Genomic DNA, 18,726 nt, shown 5'->3' on the forward strand with positions numbered 1-18,726 from the left:
GCGCCGGATCTCGAGCGACTTGGCAGTACTTGAAGGCCCCGACAGCTCTGCAAGGGTGCGAAGCAAATCTGGCCCGGCGGCGGCTGAGCGGACCTCGTCCCGGCAGTTCAACCGAGGTACCTTGATGTCACTTGCTCAACGGTTCGTCGCTTCCTGACAGCACCGCCAGGGGACGACCTCCACTGAGAGTGTGGAGGACAGAGGGCCAGCCGCCGCGTCGAACGAGCGATGACGCCGTTTCCAGACTGGCGCACTTATCAAAACGATAATGTTGTCCGCAAAGGAAAGTCTATCAACTGAAGCAAAGAAAGGACCGCCGTTTCGTCCCGTCGGCCATTAGTGGGCCCAGACCTGCATCTCATCCTCTCCCATCGTATGAGATTCGCATCCGAGCAGCAAACTTGCAACATCCGTACATGTCTGTACATGTACATTACATAGTGCCGTGCGGCCCTCTGATGCCATTCTCCTCCCCTCACGTACTACGCACTATTCCGTGCTCCCCCTCGCAATCTAGCCAGCTGCTTGTGATCTCTCTTGCCCGGGCGGCCTGACACCTATCCATGAGCGGCGCTTGACACATAGGACATATTTGCATCAGCATCTACCAAACCCAATCACGTCTCCCCCGCTCCTCGCAAGACCTTCCATCTCTCTATCGTATCCGTCCTCGTCCCCTCTATCAGTCTCCCCTGTGCAGACAGATCAAGGATAGAGCGTCCCGTTCTTGCCTTGTGCATATGTGCTGCTGCCCCTCGACGTCGACCGGTGAGAGGGTTTTGGCTGCCGTGGCCTGCTGGACGACCCGACTGACGTTGGGTGATTGATTGATCTTATCGGCTGGGCCTGCATCCTCTACCTGTTTGGGCTTTTGGCAGGACGGTCACTGCACGAGCACCGGCAAGCACCAGCAACTTGACAGTCTCAGGGGGGCTGCGCTGCATCTCGCATCTGCAACATCCCGCCCTCTGCCCTCGCCCAAAAATTACCACATATTGGGCCGCTATTAGCCTGTGGCCGTCGACTGAGCACCGAGTGAGAGTAAGAACTGGCTAGCCCTGGGGCTTGCTCTTCTTGATCGAGCCGAAGCGCATATTCGAGAGCCACACAACAACCACGCAATACATCATCCTTGGCGCTGGTGATACACGCACCAAGCACCAAGCACTCTGCTAGTGCCAAAGCCTAAGCCAAAGCCAAAGCACCTAGCGCCCTGACCGCGGCTCACCATTCGAGTAGCCCGGCTCGGAAATCACGTCTCTGCTTATCACTACTCCCCGAGACAAGCAGACGAAGGGAACAGGAAACCAGAGTCCGAAACTTCCCACTTATAGACGTCCATCAGGGTCCACATCCCTCCCCACAGCCAGCAAAATCTCAAGAAATCTCGAGACCCTACCTGCACTGCTCGACACCTAGCAGCCCATCTAGACCATCCTGCCCGCCCTTGTTCCGTCCGTCACGGACAATCCATTCACTGCCCCGACAATGAACGCTCCCATCACATCCCCGACGTCGCAACACACGTCAGCAATGCCTTCGTCCCAGCCATCGCCCACGGCCATGATCGTGCCGCCGCAGCCGGCGCCGCTGAAGTCGCCCTCGACAGACGTCTTTCTGAAAGACTTTACCCTGGTCGCCGAGGCCGCAAAGCGAGCCCAGATGGCTGTGTTGATGCGCGACATGGAGGGCATCGGCCTGTCATAGGGTGCCAAGCACGCAACTTACACCACACATGCGCACACGATACGCTCGTTTCTACATTGGGCCTGTGCCCCCTTGATCGACATACTACACCACACCCGACACCACCTTTGTCGGCTACCAAGTGCTGGATTCGGTAAAGGGTCGTCGGAAAGGCTGCGGTGTGGTTTGGCGGCTCTATAATACCCACGTTTTCCTTGATGGAGGGACTCCCGGCGAGAGAAGGTTATGGTCTGGACAATAAAGGACAATTACATGCGAGACATGGCGGCAACAATGGCATGGGGTGAAGGTTTCAGAATACCTATACCACGGTTCTTATTTTTCCCACTCACGGGCGCAGGAAACAAACTTCCGGGTCGGAGGCAGTCTGATCAGAACGGGGATGGCTTCTTCCCCTGCGCATGCAGATATTTCTTTTATAATGGGCATATCCGAATCGGCGGCGGCGGCAGACGGCAGACCAGTCAATCTCGGCATTTTGGGTTTGGGAGTTTACAAGGACTCGGGCGCGACGGGAGGGTGGAGTCGCTGATTTCTATTTTATTTTTCTTTTCGTTTTCTCATCTGGGCGAGGTATTCTGGGGTTTCTTTGGTTTGCTCTCTCCTCGATTAGGTATTTCCTCATCTTTGCTCATCGGACATACGTATGGTATTTGCCGTTATACCCATACCCCCCCTTTTTCTGCTCAAGCATACACGAGAGCTTACAGGCAAGCATGCCAGTTCATAGACTAGTACGTGCTCCTCGGTACCGCGGGTACGAGGGCGGCGGGGGCCATCATAGTGGTAATAGGCAGGCACTTATGAAAAGAGCCGTGGGAAATGCTAGCAGTATGCGCGCTGAAACGTCGTGCTCGTCCGGCCGGTGTCAGCGGCCCACCACCCTGTTCACACGTGAGAGAGAGTGTGTGTCTCTTTTATTACATCTTTGACATGAGCGACACACCGCCGTCGAGGGCTAGCGTGGCGCCGTTGACAAAGGCGCCGGCGCGGCTCGCCAGGAACAGGCACGCGCCGGCGACGTCCTCGGGCGAGCCGATGCGCCCCAACGGGTTCGCGGCGCGGAGTCGTCGCCGAACTCGCGCAGCGTCGCCGCCATCATCTTGCTCAGGAACGGCCCGCACGCCACCGTGTTAGACGTGATGCCCCGCGGCCCCAGCTCCGTCGCGAGGTGCCGCGACAGGTGGTGCAGCGCCGCCTTGCTCGCGCTGTACGCAAACGTCGGCAACACGAGCACGCGCACCCCGTCGATGCTGCCAATGTGGATCACGCGTGCCGGGTTTGATGGCAGGGAAGCGGCCTCCAGCAGCGGCGTCACCGCCTGCGTCAGCGTGAACACCTGCTGCACGTTGAGCGTCAGCAGCTTCGTCTACGCTGCGTCTAGGAACGCGTCGTACGACGCGCCCCACGTTGCGCCGCTGTTGTTGACGAGTACATGCAGCTGTATTTCGCCGTGCGCCCTCAGCTCGGCGGCTACGCGCACGCACTCGGCTTCCAGGCTTAAGCATGCTGGGAGAGCTACTGCTGAGCCTCCAGTGGTGGTGGTGGTGGTGCCGGCGAGGAGGGTGTTGAGTTCGGCGGCTGCTTGTGCGCACGCTGTTGCGTCGCGCGACGAGATGTACACCCGCGCCCCGTTGCGCACGAAGGCTTCGGAGATCATCCGGCCTATGCCTTTCGCGCCGCCCGTCACGAGTACGACTTTGCCCTGTGTGTGTGTGTGTGTGTGTGTGTGTGTGTGTGTGTGTGTGTGTGTGTGTGTGTGTGTGTGTGTGTGTGTGTATGTGTTAGTGAGGTGTGTTAGTGAGGGGGAGGAGGGTTATTTTGGTTATAATAGTAAAATATAAGCCGCTCTCTCGCTCGCTCACCTTGACATCGAACAGGGAGTCGATATCCATATCTTCATGTCTTGGCTCCTCACGTGTCTTTCTTTGCTGACGTTTAGAGCCTGTACGTGATTACGTAGTGCCGCAGACTGGACGGGTTTCTTTAGTTGCTCTGATGCTGATGAATTAATTTAATTTAATTAATTAGGTCTTGACTTAGTTGGCATGTCGTATCAATCAAGACTGATTCACCTCGTGGAAACCTGCTTGCTGGCTGCTGTCGTTGTGGTTGCTGATTTAGTGGTGATGTTAGATTCTGACGTTCTTTGGCGGGCTGCCCGCTGACGATATATCCCCCCCCCAACCAATTGCATTAAACTTGGCAAGGTGAGCCGAGGCAACGCGATCGACCTAACCCCTTTTCCCGCCCCCTCTGGGAGGTGTAGCAAGGGCGTTCGTTGATGGGCTAGCTTGTTGCGGTATTGTACAGGGAAACTAGGCCAGGTCGGGCTGAGCTGCTCACCTCGCTTGTCTGTCCCTGGTCTCACTTCACATGCGCGAGAGAGGCCGGGCTTCTTGATTAGTATTTCTAAAACTCGGACTATCTTCTACAGAGGTACAAGAGAGTACCTTTTCTAGATCTCTTCTATATCGACTCCAAATATTCAAGAGTGAAAGGACGAAGTTACATTATCAAACCGTCGCTCCTCCTTTCAGTGGTAGTGTAGAACACGGCCCCCGCCCCCGCAGCTCACGTAACGTTCTTAGTTGGTCGAAGTAGGTAGGTACTTTAACACAATGACACGACATGATGTCTTGCAAAAACATTCACGCACTCAGATAAAACTATCACCTGCACCGAATAAATAAGAACCACCATCTCACCCGTGCCTTACCTTGTCCTTCCTCTGGAGTCCTGGACTCGCACCAACACCAACACCAGAACCACACCCCCCTTACCTAGGTTACCCCTTTTCTCCCTTTACCGTCAGTCCGGCTTGCACCCGTCGTCACAGTTCGGGAAAACAACAAAGAAGAGCAACAGACCCAACTACAGAGAACAGAGACCAACATGGCACCATCGCCGCCCGCAGACACCACTGCCGCCACAGGCTCGAGCACAGCACCAGCACCCGAACCATTATCCGGCTCAAACCGCCTGCGCGACACATTCGCCGGGCAGCCGCTATCAGCGCACCCGACGGCGTGGGACGCGCTGTGGCAGGCGTCGTACACGCCATGGGACCGCGGGGGGGCGAGCGACGCGCTGCGCGAGGTGCTCGTGACCCACCCACCTCTCTTCCCTCCTCCGGGAGGAGAGTCTCAGACCGGGACGAAGAGGAGACGGAGAGCGCCGGTGCCCGGGTGCGGGCGTGGCTACGACGCGGTGCTGCTGAGCCGGGCGTTCGGGTACGACGTTGTCGGGCTGGATAGTTCGGCCGAGGCGGTACGCGCTGCGGTTGCTAATGCTGCTGCTGCTGCTAGTGGTGCTGCTGGTAATGGTGATGTGTATGCACCGCAGACGGAGACGGAGACGTCGACAGGGAGCGTCGAGTTTGTGCTTGGGGATTTCTTCGACGAGGATGGCGTTCTTGGCAAGCCCGCCGATGACGGCGACGACAGCAAATTCGATCTCATTTTCGACTACACGGTGTGTGCAACTTTTTTTATTTTCTCTTTATTTTGTCTCTTGTATGAAAGTCTATACACCTAGTCCGCCCACACAAACACAAAACCGCCCTTCCGCTAACACGCCCCCGGAAAAGTTCTTCTGCGCGCTCCCCATCGAAGCGCGCCCCAGGTGGGCGCGGCGCATGGCAGACCTCCTCCGCCGCGACACAGGCCGGCTGGTGTGTCTCGAGTGGCCGCTGCACAAGCCGCCGGCGACAGGCGGGCCGCCGTGGGGCGTCACGGCCAGGGCGTACGCCGCGCACCTGGACCACCCGGGAGTCGAGCTGGCGTACCAAGACGACAACAGCGGCGATCCCATCGTGTCGCCCGGGTCGAGCAGCCCCTCAAACAACGGCGCCCTGCGGTGTCTGGCGCGCTTCCAGCCGCAAAAGACGCACAAGGCGGGCTGTGACGAGCATGGGAATGTCATTGACTATGTGTCGGTGTGGGGCCATCAGTAGGTTAAGATAACGACAAGACGTTGGTTGGTGGTAGTATGGGGGGGATTTGTGGGTTTTCTCTCTCTCTCGGATAACCGCAAACACCGTCTTTGTCGCTGTTACTGTCCGGGGAAGTCCGTGGAGCGAGTTCCCTGCGTCGGGACATATACGTAGGTATGCTGTCGGGCGCCGCGCCCGAGACGTAGCCGTCCGTGTTTGCCAATCACTCCCAGAAACAATAATCTACCCTGGAGAGAAACGATTGACCCCCCATGAGAAAATCAAGCCGCTTTCCGCAGCGAATTGTAGTGCTCGCCCAGGCTGTAGCCGTGGCGGTAGTAGGCAAGCCACAGCGTCTTGAGGCCCTCCCTTGTGTCTTCTGCAGCAGGCCGCACCACCCCAATCCTGCCGTCCTGCACGACCCTGATCTCGACGCCGTACGCGTTGGCCAGCGCCGCCAGCTCGAGCTGCCCGCCCCACTCGGCCGTGTCGCGGATCTTGGCCGCGTATGCCGCGAGCGGCTCCTCGAGGAACCCGGCGTACTCGTCGCCGTGCGCCTCCATGTAGTCGGCTGCCCGCTGCCGCACCGCCTTGTATGCCGGTCCGTCGGTAGTACTGCTGCTGCTGCTGACAACAACGGCAATACCGTTCGCCGCCAGTTGGTCCGCCACGGCCGAGAACAGGCAATGCCCGTCAGGCGCAATATCCTTCTCGACCAGCGCGTGCGCAGCAAACTCCTTGGCCATGTACGCGCGCTCGATGCCGCGGTGGTCGATCATGTGGGCGGCCTCGGAGTGCGCGGCGTCGGCGGCCGCCTCTTGCTCTGCGGCGCGGCGGGCGAGGCGCTCCTTTTGCCGGTTGCGTTTCTTGGGCTGCTGCTGCTGCTGCTGGTCTTGCTGCGGCGGGCTGTCTGCGGGTGTCTGCTGTTGCTGCTGGGCTCGAGGCGGCGCGATGGCCGTGCCTTGCAGCTGGGCAGCCAGAGCGCCTTCCACATCTTCGTCTTCGTCTTCGTCTTCGTCTTCGTCTCCACCTTCTTCCCCCGGCTGAGCTGCTTGTTCGCTCGCATCCCCGCCGGCGAGGCTCTTCAGCTCGTCGGCGTGTCTCTGGCTGAGCTGGCGCTCGAGCTCGGCACACTCGTCGTTGACGCCCTTGCGCGTCTTTTTGGTGGCATTTTTCTTTTTGCTGGTGACGCGCGACTGGAGGTCCCGCTGCTCCTTTCTGTGGCGGACCTGCATCTGCTCGACGGTTTCCTCCATGGCGGCTGTCTGTGAGGGCGGGCGACGTCGAGTTTGGAGGGCGGCGACTGAACTTGGCAGTCCCGCTGAGAAACTGGTGGGGCAATTAAGCTAGGTGTGGTTCAGGCGGCTGCGGCTGCGGCTGCGGCAACAACCAATCCCCACCAGGTTTCATAATTACAGTGGCAGCTATGTTCTAGTAGCATGTCATAGGCAAAGAGACAACGTGGGGTTCTGGAATGCGGGTACGTACTACGTACGTAGTTGAGAACAGAAACATTTTACCCCCTCCTTTTAGTTTCGAAAAGCCACAATGGAATATACGACCTCATTCCATCCCATTATCTTGTCTCGTCTCGTCTCGTCTCGTCTCTTCTTACCTCTCGAGTTCCAGCTCTTCTCATTCCATCCATGTAGAAGGCGCCAGGGAGACACTGGATGAGACAGAACGACGCGTACGCGTGCAGGTTCGCGTGTTTTTAGCATTCGAGATATCGCATGTATGAGGCCTGAATTATTTACTAATCGGGTCTGATCTGATTTAATTCTTCCCAAGTGTCTAGCAGTTGAGCGGGAACCCTTTCAGAAACCTACCCAACGTAACTTAAAAGCGCCTTTTTGGGTGAAATGGGTGGTGTGAAAGGCTTGTATCGTATTCTCAGGATGGGACAGATATAATGAGGGAGGTGATTCTCTTACCTTACGATACGTAAATGAGGACAGACAGCACAGCAGCAGCAGCAGTAAGCGCCGGGAGGAAAGTCGTTTCTAGAAAACAACGCTCTAAAGCGGGAAATGTAGAGCTTTCACTTCTATTAATCTCTGCACGAACACGGTGTTTTATGGCTTATGAATCATTTATTTATTTATATTTGATCCAGCGAAAAAACAATGCAAAAAAGACCTGTAATAAAATGACGACGAGTATATGCAAACTTCAAAAACTGACGTGACGTGACATGACGTGACGTGACGTGACGAGATGAGATGAGATGGATGGATGGATGCAACAAAACAATAACAAAACAACCCCGAATCTCCCCCGCCCTCCCACCTCTTAAGCCCAATGTAAAAACAAAACAAAAGAAGAAAACACGTAATACCCGTATACTACACCATACTATACCATCAAAGGAGGTATAAGCAAGTGAAACCAAAGAGAAGACGAAACTAAAGACGAAGAAGACGAAGAAGACGAAGAAGACGAAGAAGACGAAGAAGACGAAGAAGACGAAGAAGACGAAGACGAAGAAGCGACGAGAAAAAAGACACCACCCCCCATCCCCTCCTCTTCTTCTCTTCTTTCACCTTCACAGGAACATACAGCACAAAATAGCAACAACGCACCAACCATGACGGGAAAGCACACACACCTAGTTCTCATATTGCCCCTTCCCTTTGCCCCGCCCAGTGCCCGGCCGATCGATCACCCTGTCCTGTCCCGAAGAGTGCCCGCCGTCTGTCCAACGCCTTCCTGATAGAAAAGACACCTCGAATCCGAGAAGGGATATAAGAAAAGTGTAAAAAGAAAGCATTACGAAAAGAGAATAGCCCAGGGGAAACAAGACGAAGAGAGAGAGAGAGAGAGAGAGAGAGAGATAAAGTACCTTAATACCTAATAACGGGAGTGAAACCCAACCCGATGCCGTCCTCGCTACCCCAGACAAGGCGAGGTAAAGAAAAAGTCAGGATGCGGCCTTTAGTTAAGCTCGTAACAAGCTCGACCTGACCAGACTAAATCCACCTGGGGGAAAATGTCCCGTCCCGCCCTGTCCTCTCATGCCCTGCCATGCCCTGTCCTATTCTTGGTACCGACTACTACAGTTACTCATCCATCAATCCTACAACGATATCTCTCCGTCTCTCTCTCTCTCTCCATACCATCTCGCTCCATTGCCCGCCGGCTCCTGCATCCCTCCCAGATTCAAAACGGCGACGACATGGGAACTTCGTCAAAGACGCTCTGCACCGTGACAAAGGCGCCGTCGCCGCCGTCCTTGCGCAGATCCTCGAGCAGGACGACCGTCTGCGCGAAGACGTTCTCGAGGGCCGCGCGCGATGACTTGCCCAGTGACACTGTAATAGCGAGAACAGCCATGGTTAGCAAAAGTGAAAAGCGCACCAAAAATGAAGATTCACAAGATAAGAGGAAAGAAAAGAACGTACTCAGTATCGCCGAGTTCAGCTCCTCGGCCACGGTAACGCGGCCGCTCCCGTCCAAGAGGTGCGCGACCTCCTTGACCTTTAGCGGGTTGGGATACGCGATGAGGGCGAATATCTCCTCAAGGCGGTGCGAAATTTCACGGCGGGGGTCGGCGTGGAACTCTGCGCGGAGCTCCATGCCGTAGGCGAGGGCGTCCTGAGACAGCTTGCTGACGCCGCCGAAGCCGTTACCGTTAGCGCTGGCGCCGTCCTCCACGTCCATGCCGTCGTCGTCTTCTGCTTCCTCGTGGTGGCCGCCCGTCCAGTGGCCGTTGCCGTGACCGTTCCCGACCTCGTCCACCTCGAGCATCTCCTCGTCGTCTTCCTCGCCGTGACTAATCTGTGCTCCCGCTGCCGCTGCATCAACGCCTTGGCTAAACCGCCGCTTTGTGAATTTCGCCAACTTCTTCTCAAGCAGCAGGTTCAGTTCGGCCTCTTTGCGGATCATCTCGATGAACTTGCGGCAGCGGAGGCTAAAGTAGACCTGCTCGTTGTCCTTGAGCACTGACGGATAGAACATGTCGACGTACTTGAGGGCGCGGTCTATGTCGCCGTCAAGGATGGCGCGGCGGATGCGTTGCCGGTTGTTTGCATCTTCGTCGTCCTTGATGTTGATGCCCTCGACATGCTCGTTGGGGCCCAGGCAGAGCGCCTTCTTCTCGCCAAGTATCTCTTCGGCAAAGGCCCGCGCCGACTCCACGTAGCCGTCGTGTTGTAGGAACTGGAGCACCTGTGGTCGCTCGCGTGTTAGCTTTTGTAGGTGGGGCATCGCTGGGCTACCTGGCTCAGCACTTGCCAGTTGCTGAATGAGCTCTGACTCTGCCAGCGGGGGCGCCAGGCTAGAGGGATCTGCGTTTTTAATGCTATCGGATATCATTTTTTGCTGCTTCTGCAATAATGATGGACTGGTTAGCAGATGAACCGAAAATCGACCGGTGGGCGCCATGATAACGGATTAAGAGTTGGATGAAGTATAGGTCGTCTCCATTTGGAAGTGAAGCGGAAGTCAGGCCGTCTCAAGTTCGATAAAGCAGCAACGACGCAGAAAAGAAAGCGGCAGCAACGAACCTTCATATACCCGTCAATATCGAACTGAAATGGGCGCTGTCCGAAGTTGACTAGAACGTGGTCGCCCGGCTTCTTCAGCCCGATTGTGGGGTAGAGTTTTCCCTTCACGTCTTTGAAATTCACGTCTCTGAATGCGATGCCTTTATGAGAAGCATTGTTAGCCGTGTCACGGACCGGCCGTTTTCATCCCACAAAACGATCTGGCTCATGGGGGGAAGTCGTGTTGCACGACCTTAGAAGGATAGGCACCTGTTGTTTGTGAAGGCGGTAGTGCATGTGGTAGATAAAGAGAGACAGGTGAGGGAGAAAAATCCTAAAGCCATTACACACCTAAATCCACGCCGTTTTTCGTGAACAGCGCGTGGCCCAGCCGGAAGTTTACCAGGCAGCCGGCTGTATCCCCAGAGCCGAACTTGGGGCCGTACGATTTCCCTACGTTCTGGGCAGCAAAACAGCGGCCGTCGTCGCCATGGTAGCCCCACGACTCGGGTTCCCAGCCGGGCGGCCTTTGTAGCGACACGGATCTGCTTGAGAAGCCGATGCCGATCGTTGTTCTGTTGCGCCACGCCTTAGTCAGTATACTCTGACCACATCTTGCACAGACATCATCGGGAGAGGCACTCACTCGTCCCGCTTCTTATTTAATACGGTTAACTCAAAGTAGTAAACCCCGCACAGCGCCGGCATGGGGTAGTCTGCCCGTATCGAGCAGGCCTCGTGCTCGCTTGTTGTCCGCCCGGTGAACTTGACCTCGAGGCCATCGCCCAGCACATCGAGGGACGTGTCCTTGTCGTCCTTGTTCCACCGCGACGGCAGCGGGTTCAAGTCGTCGTCGTCCTCGATGACGGGCTGCTTCTCGACCAGCTCAAACGCGACCCCGCGGTGGGTGCCCGAGGGCAGCTTGGAAGCGCCTTGCAGCTGGGTGCTGCCGTTGCTGGCGAGCCCGGCCGCCGCTTGTGTCTTGGCGGCGTTGCCCTCTCGCTCCGCGATAAGCTTAGCCCTATGCGCCTCCTCAAGCTCCTGCAGATATACGGACCCGCGCAGATACGACGGCGACAGAAATCCAGAGCCACCTGCGCTGGCCAGGGCGCCGCCGAAGCTGAAGTCGGTGATGCCGGCCGATGCTAGCAGTTCGTCGGGGGTGATGAGGTGGTCGAAGGCGCGCGAGAACCACGGCAGGCCGTTCCCTGGTCGGGGCTGCCACTGCGGGCCAAGCGAGGCAATCGGGCCATCATCGCCCGAGTCGCCGGGGTCGCCACCACCAGCACCACTTCCCCCGCCTCGGCCGCTACCGCTACCACTACCCGGGACGCCGTTCCGACCTTGTGCCATGCCTGCGTCGAGATTGTAATTCCGTGCCGTGGCGTATAGATTGCTGTGTGAGTCGCTGTCGGCGGCTGGGTTTAGGAGATGTGAGAAAGCACCAGCTCTCGTCGGGCGAGCCAGCCCTGGTGTGCCAGACACCACCGACGCATATGACGTTCGACGCTGGCCCAGGAGCGTAGGGACTAGGGGTGTGGGAGTGCCACCCGTGGACGAGTCTCCTGCGAAATGCTGGAAGGGATTCGTCATGGTGCAAGAGAAGGACCCGACGAGGTCGAAGGCGAGGACGGCGAGGGAGGGAGACGACGAGGAGAGGGGTCAGAGCGGGACCTGCAGAGTGAAGCGGTGGTGCTTCTGCTTCTGCTGCTGCTGCTCTGGTGCTCTGCTTCTCTGGTGGTCTCGAACCCGGGCTGCACCGCTGGCTCAGGAAGGTTCGGGTTTTGGGACGAATGGAGAGCTCTATAGATTAGGAATATATCGACCAAAAAGGCCAGCCCGTTCGTTGTTGTGTCCGGTCGGTCTGTCGGTCGGTCGTCGGTCGTCTAGCAAAGGTCACCTCGAGACGGACGCACTGGCACAAAGTGTGAGGTGTGCCCCCCTTTGAAGCGCCTGGGGCGACCCTACACTACGTGGGTGTCGTCGCTATGTCATAGATTCCGCAAACCGGCGTCGTCCAGCTGAAAGCACGGGGCTACCTGATGTTGCCAGGCGCGGAGATCGCTATATTATCGATCTCGTAGACAAAAGTGGCAAAGCTCGCTCGCTCGTCGGTTGGCACCCTCGAGGTGATTTGTTGCGCAAATGGCGAGATGGCCGGCTCGATGGTTGCTTGGGTTTGTTGCTGAATTCCCAATCAATCACGAACGGTCGGGAGGCGTCAGATCGGGTAGGCTGGCACGGATGTCTATTTGGGCTACCCTGATCGTTCCGTCCAGGGCAGTTGTCCACTGTTATCTTTGGGGGTGCAAAGCTGGGGGGCTTCCCCAGCACTTGTCTCAGGCAGGCTTGTCAGCAGCCCACAGTGGCTCAAGAGTGCTCTAGCGATGCCTAAATGGTCACTAGAGACGCTTCTGGAGAAAGACTGAGGTGTGCTACAGGTATCCGCCCGTAAGGTACCGCAGGTGGTCATCAGAACCGCATTGGCTCCACAAATGTATGCAGCTGAGGGGCAGCCTGAGCTTATGTCCAGTGAGGCAAAGGCGGACAGAAGCTCTAACCTGACGGCCTCAGGCATTAAAGCGTCACGCCCCGCCCCTGCCCCCTTTCAGAGGTAATCCGGACTTGCCTTATTTACCTTACCTAAGCTACTACTAACGGCTGCATAACGTGATTCGCCAGTAGGCAGGCGCAATTGTTCAAAACAGTCCTCCATTCGGAGTGCCAAGTGGAGCACCGCCTGCCTGCCCACGTCACCTTACCTAAGGCAACTTACTCACTCAACCTGCTGAAAGACTGTTGACGAGACAACAAGCTGTTACAAGACCGCGTTCGAGACAGACCGGCTTCGCTCAGCAATTCATACCCGAAGCCCAGGCAGGCAACCGCAGCGAAGCCGCCGCCCTTTGGTCATGCGGGCATCCCGTCCAACAAACGGGGCTATGAGATTGTTGTGCACGGCTCGCGAGTCATTTCCGAATTGGCTACATATGTGACTGTGAGGGGGAGGAGGGAGGAGGGAGGAGACAGAGAAATCGTTGGGGATTTCGCCTTCGCTTCAGCTGCCATCGCAATATCCTACCTCCGCTCTGGGGCAACCTTGGTAGGCCTTGACTGCGTGGCATCACCAGGGCAATCAGCCGCCAACGCGTCACAAGGCAGGCAGCTGCAGTCTCAACCCACAGCAGAAACAAGCACAAATGTAAAAGTCTATTGGTGTTCGACGCTTCAATAACCCATCCTACTGATGTGCCCACAACCCTCTGAAGGCATGGTAGTGTACAGCGTGCCGAACATTGCCGAACAAACAGACTACCGCAAATTTGAACGCCAGCCAAAGCCCTATTCGGCGGAGGCAATGATGATAAAACAGAATACCTTCCCAGATCCCCAACGCCCGGCAAGCCGGCCAAGCACTCCAATGGCAGAGCCAGGCAGTATACAGTGGGTTCCTATCCTTTTCCCGCCATCCGTGTAACGCCTAAGCCCTCTTTGTATAACAACTAAAATGAACCGGGACTCCAAGCGTGTCCCGTCGAAAGTGTCTGTAAAAAACAAAATGCAAGATAGTAGGTATGAATCCCAGGGGGTGGATCCCAAAGGTAATCATGCAGCCGCAACGGCGAACGGCGCCGGCGAATTGGCAGCGGCCACACTTGGGGCGCTCTGCATCTCAACATCGGCTCCGTTGTTGCTCGCGTCGCTCTTAACTTGGCTGTTGTCTTCCTTGTTCTCCTTGCTGCTACCCTCGGCCGATGCCGGAGTAGAGTCGTCGATTGAGGACTCTGGCCTGGGCTTGGGCGGTGCGACCCATCGCGGAATCTCCCACACGACGCCCGTGAAGCTCTTGAGGGTGAGGCCTCCCTTGGCCCACTTCCGGCACGGCTTTCCAGACCGATCAAGGGCTCGGAGGCCTGCGTTGATAGCTCCCTGGTTCGCCTTGGGCCCGAGCTTGTGCGCAGCCAGGCCTCCGCCTCGGCCACCCTCGATGGTTCCGTCTTCTCTGTGCATATGGTTAGCATCGCATGTATGACAGGAGACCCAAGAAATTGACATGGGCAGAGGGGGTAGTCGACTCGGGGCGAGGATGAAGGAAGCGAACGCTTGGTAATTATGTCCACGATGACGCGTAAAAGATACTTACAGCCTCTGCTTCTTCTTGGGGCCAGGCTTTCCGCGAACCTTAGGCTCGCCGTTGCCAATCGCAGCAGCGCCAGCGCCTCGCTTGACGCCCTTCTTCTTCGGTCCGTCGGCAGGCGGGCCCATGATAGAAGGCTGAGCCGCGGGCGTGCCGGCAGGAGTGTTCGGAGTCGAGTCCGACGCGTTCTCTGTGTTTGAATTCGGGGCGGCAGGGAGAGTGGTTGATGTGGCGGGAGACTCCTTAAGCTCACGCACTGGCGTCTCTTCTTTGACCGAATCGGGGTCGACGATGGCTCGCAGCCTCTTGGGCGTCGTCTTGAGGGAGACGATGAGGCTGGGCTTGATTGGGCTTAGACTTGTTGTGATGCTGGCCGCCGTCGCGTTGGACTTTCGACGGTCTTTAGGCGCAGCGGCGTTCTTGCCGGAAGGAGGCATGTTAAGGTAAGCTCAGACGCGAGAGACAAGTTTGCCGTCGATGAGGGCCGACGAGGTTTTTTGTTGTTGACGATGACCGAAAATGGGGGCAATGGAGAGGCGATGTGGGAAAGAGTGTTTGGTGAAGGAGGAAAATTTGCTTTGTCACAATGATGCTTTTTGGGGGATCGTGTGTTGGTGCCTTTGGCTCTGGCTGCTGGGTCGGTAGTTAGAAGGGCGATCCACTGGTCGGCTGGTGCGAAGGGGCGGGCGCACACACAATCAGCTGGGGTGAGAATCAACCATCAACTTTTGGCGTTGCACTTTATTATTCCGCGTCGACGTCGACGGGCGAGGCAGAGGGGGATGATGCGATGGTGTTGAGCATCAGGGTGGGTGGTGCACTGGTGATGATGGTGATGGGGAGTAGGATGAAGAGGTTTGTAAAAGTTTTGGGGCCTTCGCAGCCATGCTGAGGCGGCGGGCGTGCTGTTTTGCCTTCATGCCCTCTGGCAAAGAATAAGGTCGGGTCAGGTCGACTGGACTTGTTCGCACGAACCGAGGGGGACTGCGCGCGCGGAGTCTCTCCAACAAGGGATCTCGTCCCTTTTTTTCTGGATCCTCTACTGTAACCCGAACCCTAAGTACCTGTGTACTGTCAGCCCCGGCTCGACCCGCCAATCACCGCGCGTCCAGCAAGATTACCACAGGTTTTGGATCTGCCAAGGCTGTGTCAATGTATTTCCGTACTCGACACTAGCAACAAGGTGGATGTTGCAGGTTGGCGGTCTGTCTGTCTGGCTGGGGATGGGTGCTCGGCTCTCTCTGTTCTGTCCAGTTCAGTTCAGTTCCGCCTCGAGCCCGCCTGCCTGCCCGTCTGCGTCCCTGCCTCCGCAGCCTCCGTCGTGCCTTCCCTCGCGACGCCTAATCTACTTTTGAGGCCGTATTGCGTGGCAATCTGCACTTGTCACTCGTCACTTGCCTCGCTCCCATTCCCTCCCTCTCCACTGTCGGCCCACCCAACATGGATTGCCCAAACCATTTTGGCTTCACCCGTGCCGAGCACCAGCACCTTTGCGTACAGTAGAAAAGTCGGCCAACACCAACCTGGAAATGGCGATGGCTGGGACGCTCGCCCCGACTCTAGCGCGAAGAAGCTCAACATCCTCAACTCAAGGCATCCGTGGCTCGGCACGTTAGGTCTGACCCCGGTATCCGTACTCCGACTGAATACGGACAAGACAATCCATCCTTTCTCCCGTTCGGTCAATTAGCTATAGTCGTTTACTCAAACATGGAATCAATCTGCTCTCCCCCGTGTTCCGATGTGCCGCTCGCTCGCTTTTGTTCCCGCCCAGTCAAACCGACCAAGTGGACGACGATAAATGCGACCCCAAAAGGCCTGATCCAAGTGGCATACATGCCCGCCGACATGGATGGACGATAATAATACTTGGATACTAATAAGCGTCACTTGCGCCTGCTCACAACAGCCAGACAGCCAACGGCGCCCCTCCCCCTCTCCTCTCTCCCCAACCCTTTTCCTCTCGGAAATGCCAATGTGCACGGGAGCCTACAAAAATGCGCGGATGGTGACACTGGCTGGATCACAGCCCGCCTGCAATTGATCAGCATCAGCAACACCCACTTTTCGACGGTGGGAGATGGCTGTTTCAGACGCCGCAAGCCCTTGGAACTGTTACCCAGCCCAGCCCAGCCGAGGTACATTGCCTTCGATCAACTGTCTTTCGAGGAGCAAGAGGATTAATTGCCAAGGCCTCAACAACTCCAAGGCCAATCTCTGTTGTACAAATGGGATCCTATACAAATACGGATAACAGCTGGCGTTTTCGTCCCAACTGCTTCAAAAAGATGGCATCAAGACACGTTATATTGTTGATGCCGAGTAAGTATGAGCAGCCACAGACAACCAACATTTCGCTAGCCCAGCCCGTGGAGCGTTCCTGGCCATTGTCGGCGACCCTCCCTCTCGTCCTGTCTCATTGCCTCCATCCTTTCATCGTCCACGCCAACCACAAGTGTGAGCCACGGTGGCATCATTCCCCGGCATCACGTCTTGTCAGACATGGCGGGACGTTCCGAAGAGCATGGAGGCTTTTTGCATTCCAAGAGCCTGATAGCCCCTAACACCGCACGCCGACACGCGGCAAAGGCACCCGGCTCCTCCACGGCCTGCCCCGGGTGTTGCAAGGCCAACCCGCGATGATCGACTGCAAAGGGTGGCACCGGAATTCCTTATCTCAGGGGAATGCGAATGTGTTGCTAGGGATTGTGGCCGGCTTCTAGCTCCCTTCCTTGTCCAGAATGGATGATTATATAGGTGTCCGCGAGCTGGCCGACGAGCTGAGATAGCCAAGCTGGAAACCACATCTGTGCGCCGAACAGCAAGATGAATCACCTTGCTTTGTTCGCTTCCCTCGTCCTCCTAGACTCTTCCGCCTACGCTAGCCGGGCCGGTCTTGGAAACGTCAACGCTCAAGCCGGGCGAGGACTTTTGGGAGGCCTGGCATCTCTTCGGTTCTCGACTAGGTCATCGACATGTTGCTTCCTGCTGCGAATACCAAGGGAGAGGTAGGCGGAGCACCACTACCAGTCACTATTCCAGCACCACTCAGCACGTCTGCCAGACTGCTCGCCTCTCAAGTCTCTTCCCTGCTAGCCCCTGTTGTAAGTGCCTGAAGTGCCCCTGACGCTCTCGGATGGTGTAGGCATGACCTGGATCATTTCGGCGCTGATGCTTACAAGCATCTCTGGGCTTCCCAATCTACCTTCTCTCACTATTCCCCCCTTGACGTTGCCAACGATTCCCGGAATCAATTTGTCCGGCTTCCTCACCAATATCATTGGACCGATTCCGATGGGGCCTCCCAGCGTCGGCGTTGTCGGGTCTTTGATGTCTCAGATTGCCAGCCCGGTGACCTCGGTTCCCCCCAGCACTAATCTCGGAGATTGTCAGCCCTCTCCGGGGTGCATTGAATGGCAACGTCAGGTCTTTGGTGTCGGAGGTCATAGGCAAACTTCCTACTACTCTTCCAACTAGCATCATAGAGTGTCTGGCATCACAGGCCGTCGTTGCACTCCTAACCTCAGCCATTGAGTCGCTTGCCTCGCAGGTGATTGTCGAAATCCCGACAGCTGTTGTTGGTGACGTTGCCTCACAGATTGTAGCCCAGATCCCCTCAGCTCTTGGCAGTATCGTCTCTGAAGTTCTCGGCCCACTGCCAACAGCTATCGGGGGGGGGCGTTGTCTCCCGGGTTGTCAGCCCGCTTCCGTCTGTCATTGGAGGTGTCATCTCCCAAGTGTCTCAAATCGTCGGTCCCCTTCCCACCGCAGTTGGGGGTCTTGTTGGGTCGTTGGCATCGCAGGTTATCGGTGCACTTCAGACGGCGGTCCCCACAGGTCTTGTCGGCTCTCTTGCGTCACAGGTCGTCGGCGCGCTTCCCACAGTCTCGCTTGGGGTTGGAGCTACCTTGTCTGTCGGCAGGCCATCCGTCTCCTTGGTCAACCTCGGCCCGTTGCCGAAGGTCTCGATTCCAAACGTAATACCGACTGCCATCGCCAACCTAATTAGCGCCTTGACATCGTACTTCTTCAACCCCCGGGCCGGGGCGAACCTAGCAGTTTACTTCAGCCAGTCAGGCGCCACAGCCACCGCAAGCCTGGTTGCGCAGTGCGCGGATCCGAACGTCGATATCATGGTCCTGGGTTTCCTGACATCCATTTCCTACAGAGGCAGCAGCTTCCCGCAAATACAGCTCAGCCCGGCGCTGTCCGGCACCCAGACGCCACTGATGTCGTTCCTCGCGCCAGGCCTCGCTTACTATGCCACCCTTGAGTCTGAGACCAAAGCGTGCCAGGCCTGGTACGGCAAGAAGGTGCTGCTGAGTCTTGGAGGTGCCGGCTCGAACCTCGGCCTCAGTTCCGACGCCGAATCTCTCAACTTCGCCAACACGCTCTAGGTGCTGTTCGGGGGTTTCCATCTGCCCACGAATACCGCGAGCACTTTTGTCAAATCAAACATCCTT

At 56.9% G+C, this 18,726-nt stretch overlaps 7 protein-coding genes across 7 annotated transcripts; 3 read left to right on the forward strand and 4 right to left on the reverse strand.

The window, feature by feature from the left end:
• Positions 1-1,488: 1,488 nt before the first annotated feature.
• On the forward strand, positions 1,489-1,707 carry B0T26DRAFT_636329 (uncharacterized protein; the record flags this gene model as incomplete). The annotated part of the gene is made up of 1 exon (XM_060436819.1): positions 1,489-1,707. The coding sequence occupies one exon, from the start codon at positions 1,489-1,491 to the stop codon at positions 1,705-1,707; it is 219 nt and encodes a 72-aa protein (XP_060301320.1).
• A 920-nt stretch (positions 1,708-2,627) lies between these two features.
• Positions 2,628-3,602, reverse strand: B0T26DRAFT_748682 (uncharacterized protein; the record flags this gene model as incomplete). Its single annotated transcript, XM_060444993.1, has 4 exons — positions 2,628-2,700; positions 2,787-3,076; positions 3,143-3,412; positions 3,573-3,602. 4 exons carry the CDS (start codon positions 3,600-3,602, stop codon positions 2,628-2,630), a joined length of 663 nt encoding a protein of 220 aa, XP_060301321.1.
• Positions 3,603-4,602: 1,000 nt separating this feature from the next.
• On the forward strand, positions 4,603-5,662 carry B0T26DRAFT_639126 (S-adenosyl-L-methionine-dependent methyltransferase; the record flags this gene model as incomplete). Its single annotated transcript, XM_060437106.1, has 2 exons — positions 4,603-5,181; positions 5,297-5,662. The coding sequence occupies 2 exons, from the start codon at positions 4,603-4,605 to the stop codon at positions 5,660-5,662; spliced, it is 945 nt and encodes a 314-aa protein (XP_060301322.1).
• A 260-nt stretch (positions 5,663-5,922) lies between these two features.
• B0T26DRAFT_638024 (uncharacterized protein) lies at positions 5,923-6,897 on the reverse strand (the record flags this gene model as incomplete). Its single annotated transcript, XM_060436986.1, has 1 exon — positions 5,923-6,897. One exon carries the CDS (start codon positions 6,895-6,897, stop codon positions 5,923-5,925), a length of 975 nt encoding a protein of 324 aa, XP_060301323.1.
• Positions 6,898-8,800: 1,903 nt separating this feature from the next.
• On the reverse strand, positions 8,801-11,718 carry B0T26DRAFT_738802 (uncharacterized protein; the record flags this gene model as incomplete). Its single annotated transcript, XM_060443633.1, has 6 exons — positions 8,801-8,952; positions 9,043-9,808; positions 9,875-9,967; positions 10,147-10,286; positions 10,477-10,700; positions 10,772-11,718. The coding sequence occupies 6 exons, from the start codon at positions 11,716-11,718 to the stop codon at positions 8,801-8,803; spliced, it is 2,322 nt and encodes a 773-aa protein (XP_060301324.1).
• Positions 11,719-13,731: 2,013 nt separating this feature from the next.
• On the reverse strand, positions 13,732-14,700 carry B0T26DRAFT_672994 (INO80 complex, subunit Ies4; the record flags this gene model as incomplete). The annotated part of the gene is made up of 2 exons (XM_060439534.1): positions 13,732-14,128; positions 14,270-14,700. 2 exons carry the CDS (start codon positions 14,698-14,700, stop codon positions 13,732-13,734), a joined length of 828 nt encoding a protein of 275 aa, XP_060301325.1.
• A 2,538-nt stretch (positions 14,701-17,238) lies between these two features.
• Positions 17,239-18,660, forward strand: B0T26DRAFT_672995 (uncharacterized protein; the record flags this gene model as incomplete). Its single annotated transcript, XM_060439535.1, has 3 exons — positions 17,239-17,367; positions 17,869-17,972; positions 18,186-18,660. 3 exons carry the CDS (start codon positions 17,239-17,241, stop codon positions 18,658-18,660), a joined length of 708 nt encoding a protein of 235 aa, XP_060301326.1.
• Between the last annotated feature and the right edge of the window lie 66 nt (positions 18,661-18,726).

This window comes from Lasiosphaeria miniovina (assembly GCF_030549165.1).
Source record: "Lasiosphaeria miniovina strain SMH2392-1A chromosome Unknown B0T26scaffold_2, whole genome shotgun sequence".
Classification (NCBI taxonomy): Eukaryota; Fungi; Ascomycota; class Sordariomycetes; order Sordariales; family Lasiosphaeriaceae; genus Lasiosphaeria; species Lasiosphaeria miniovina.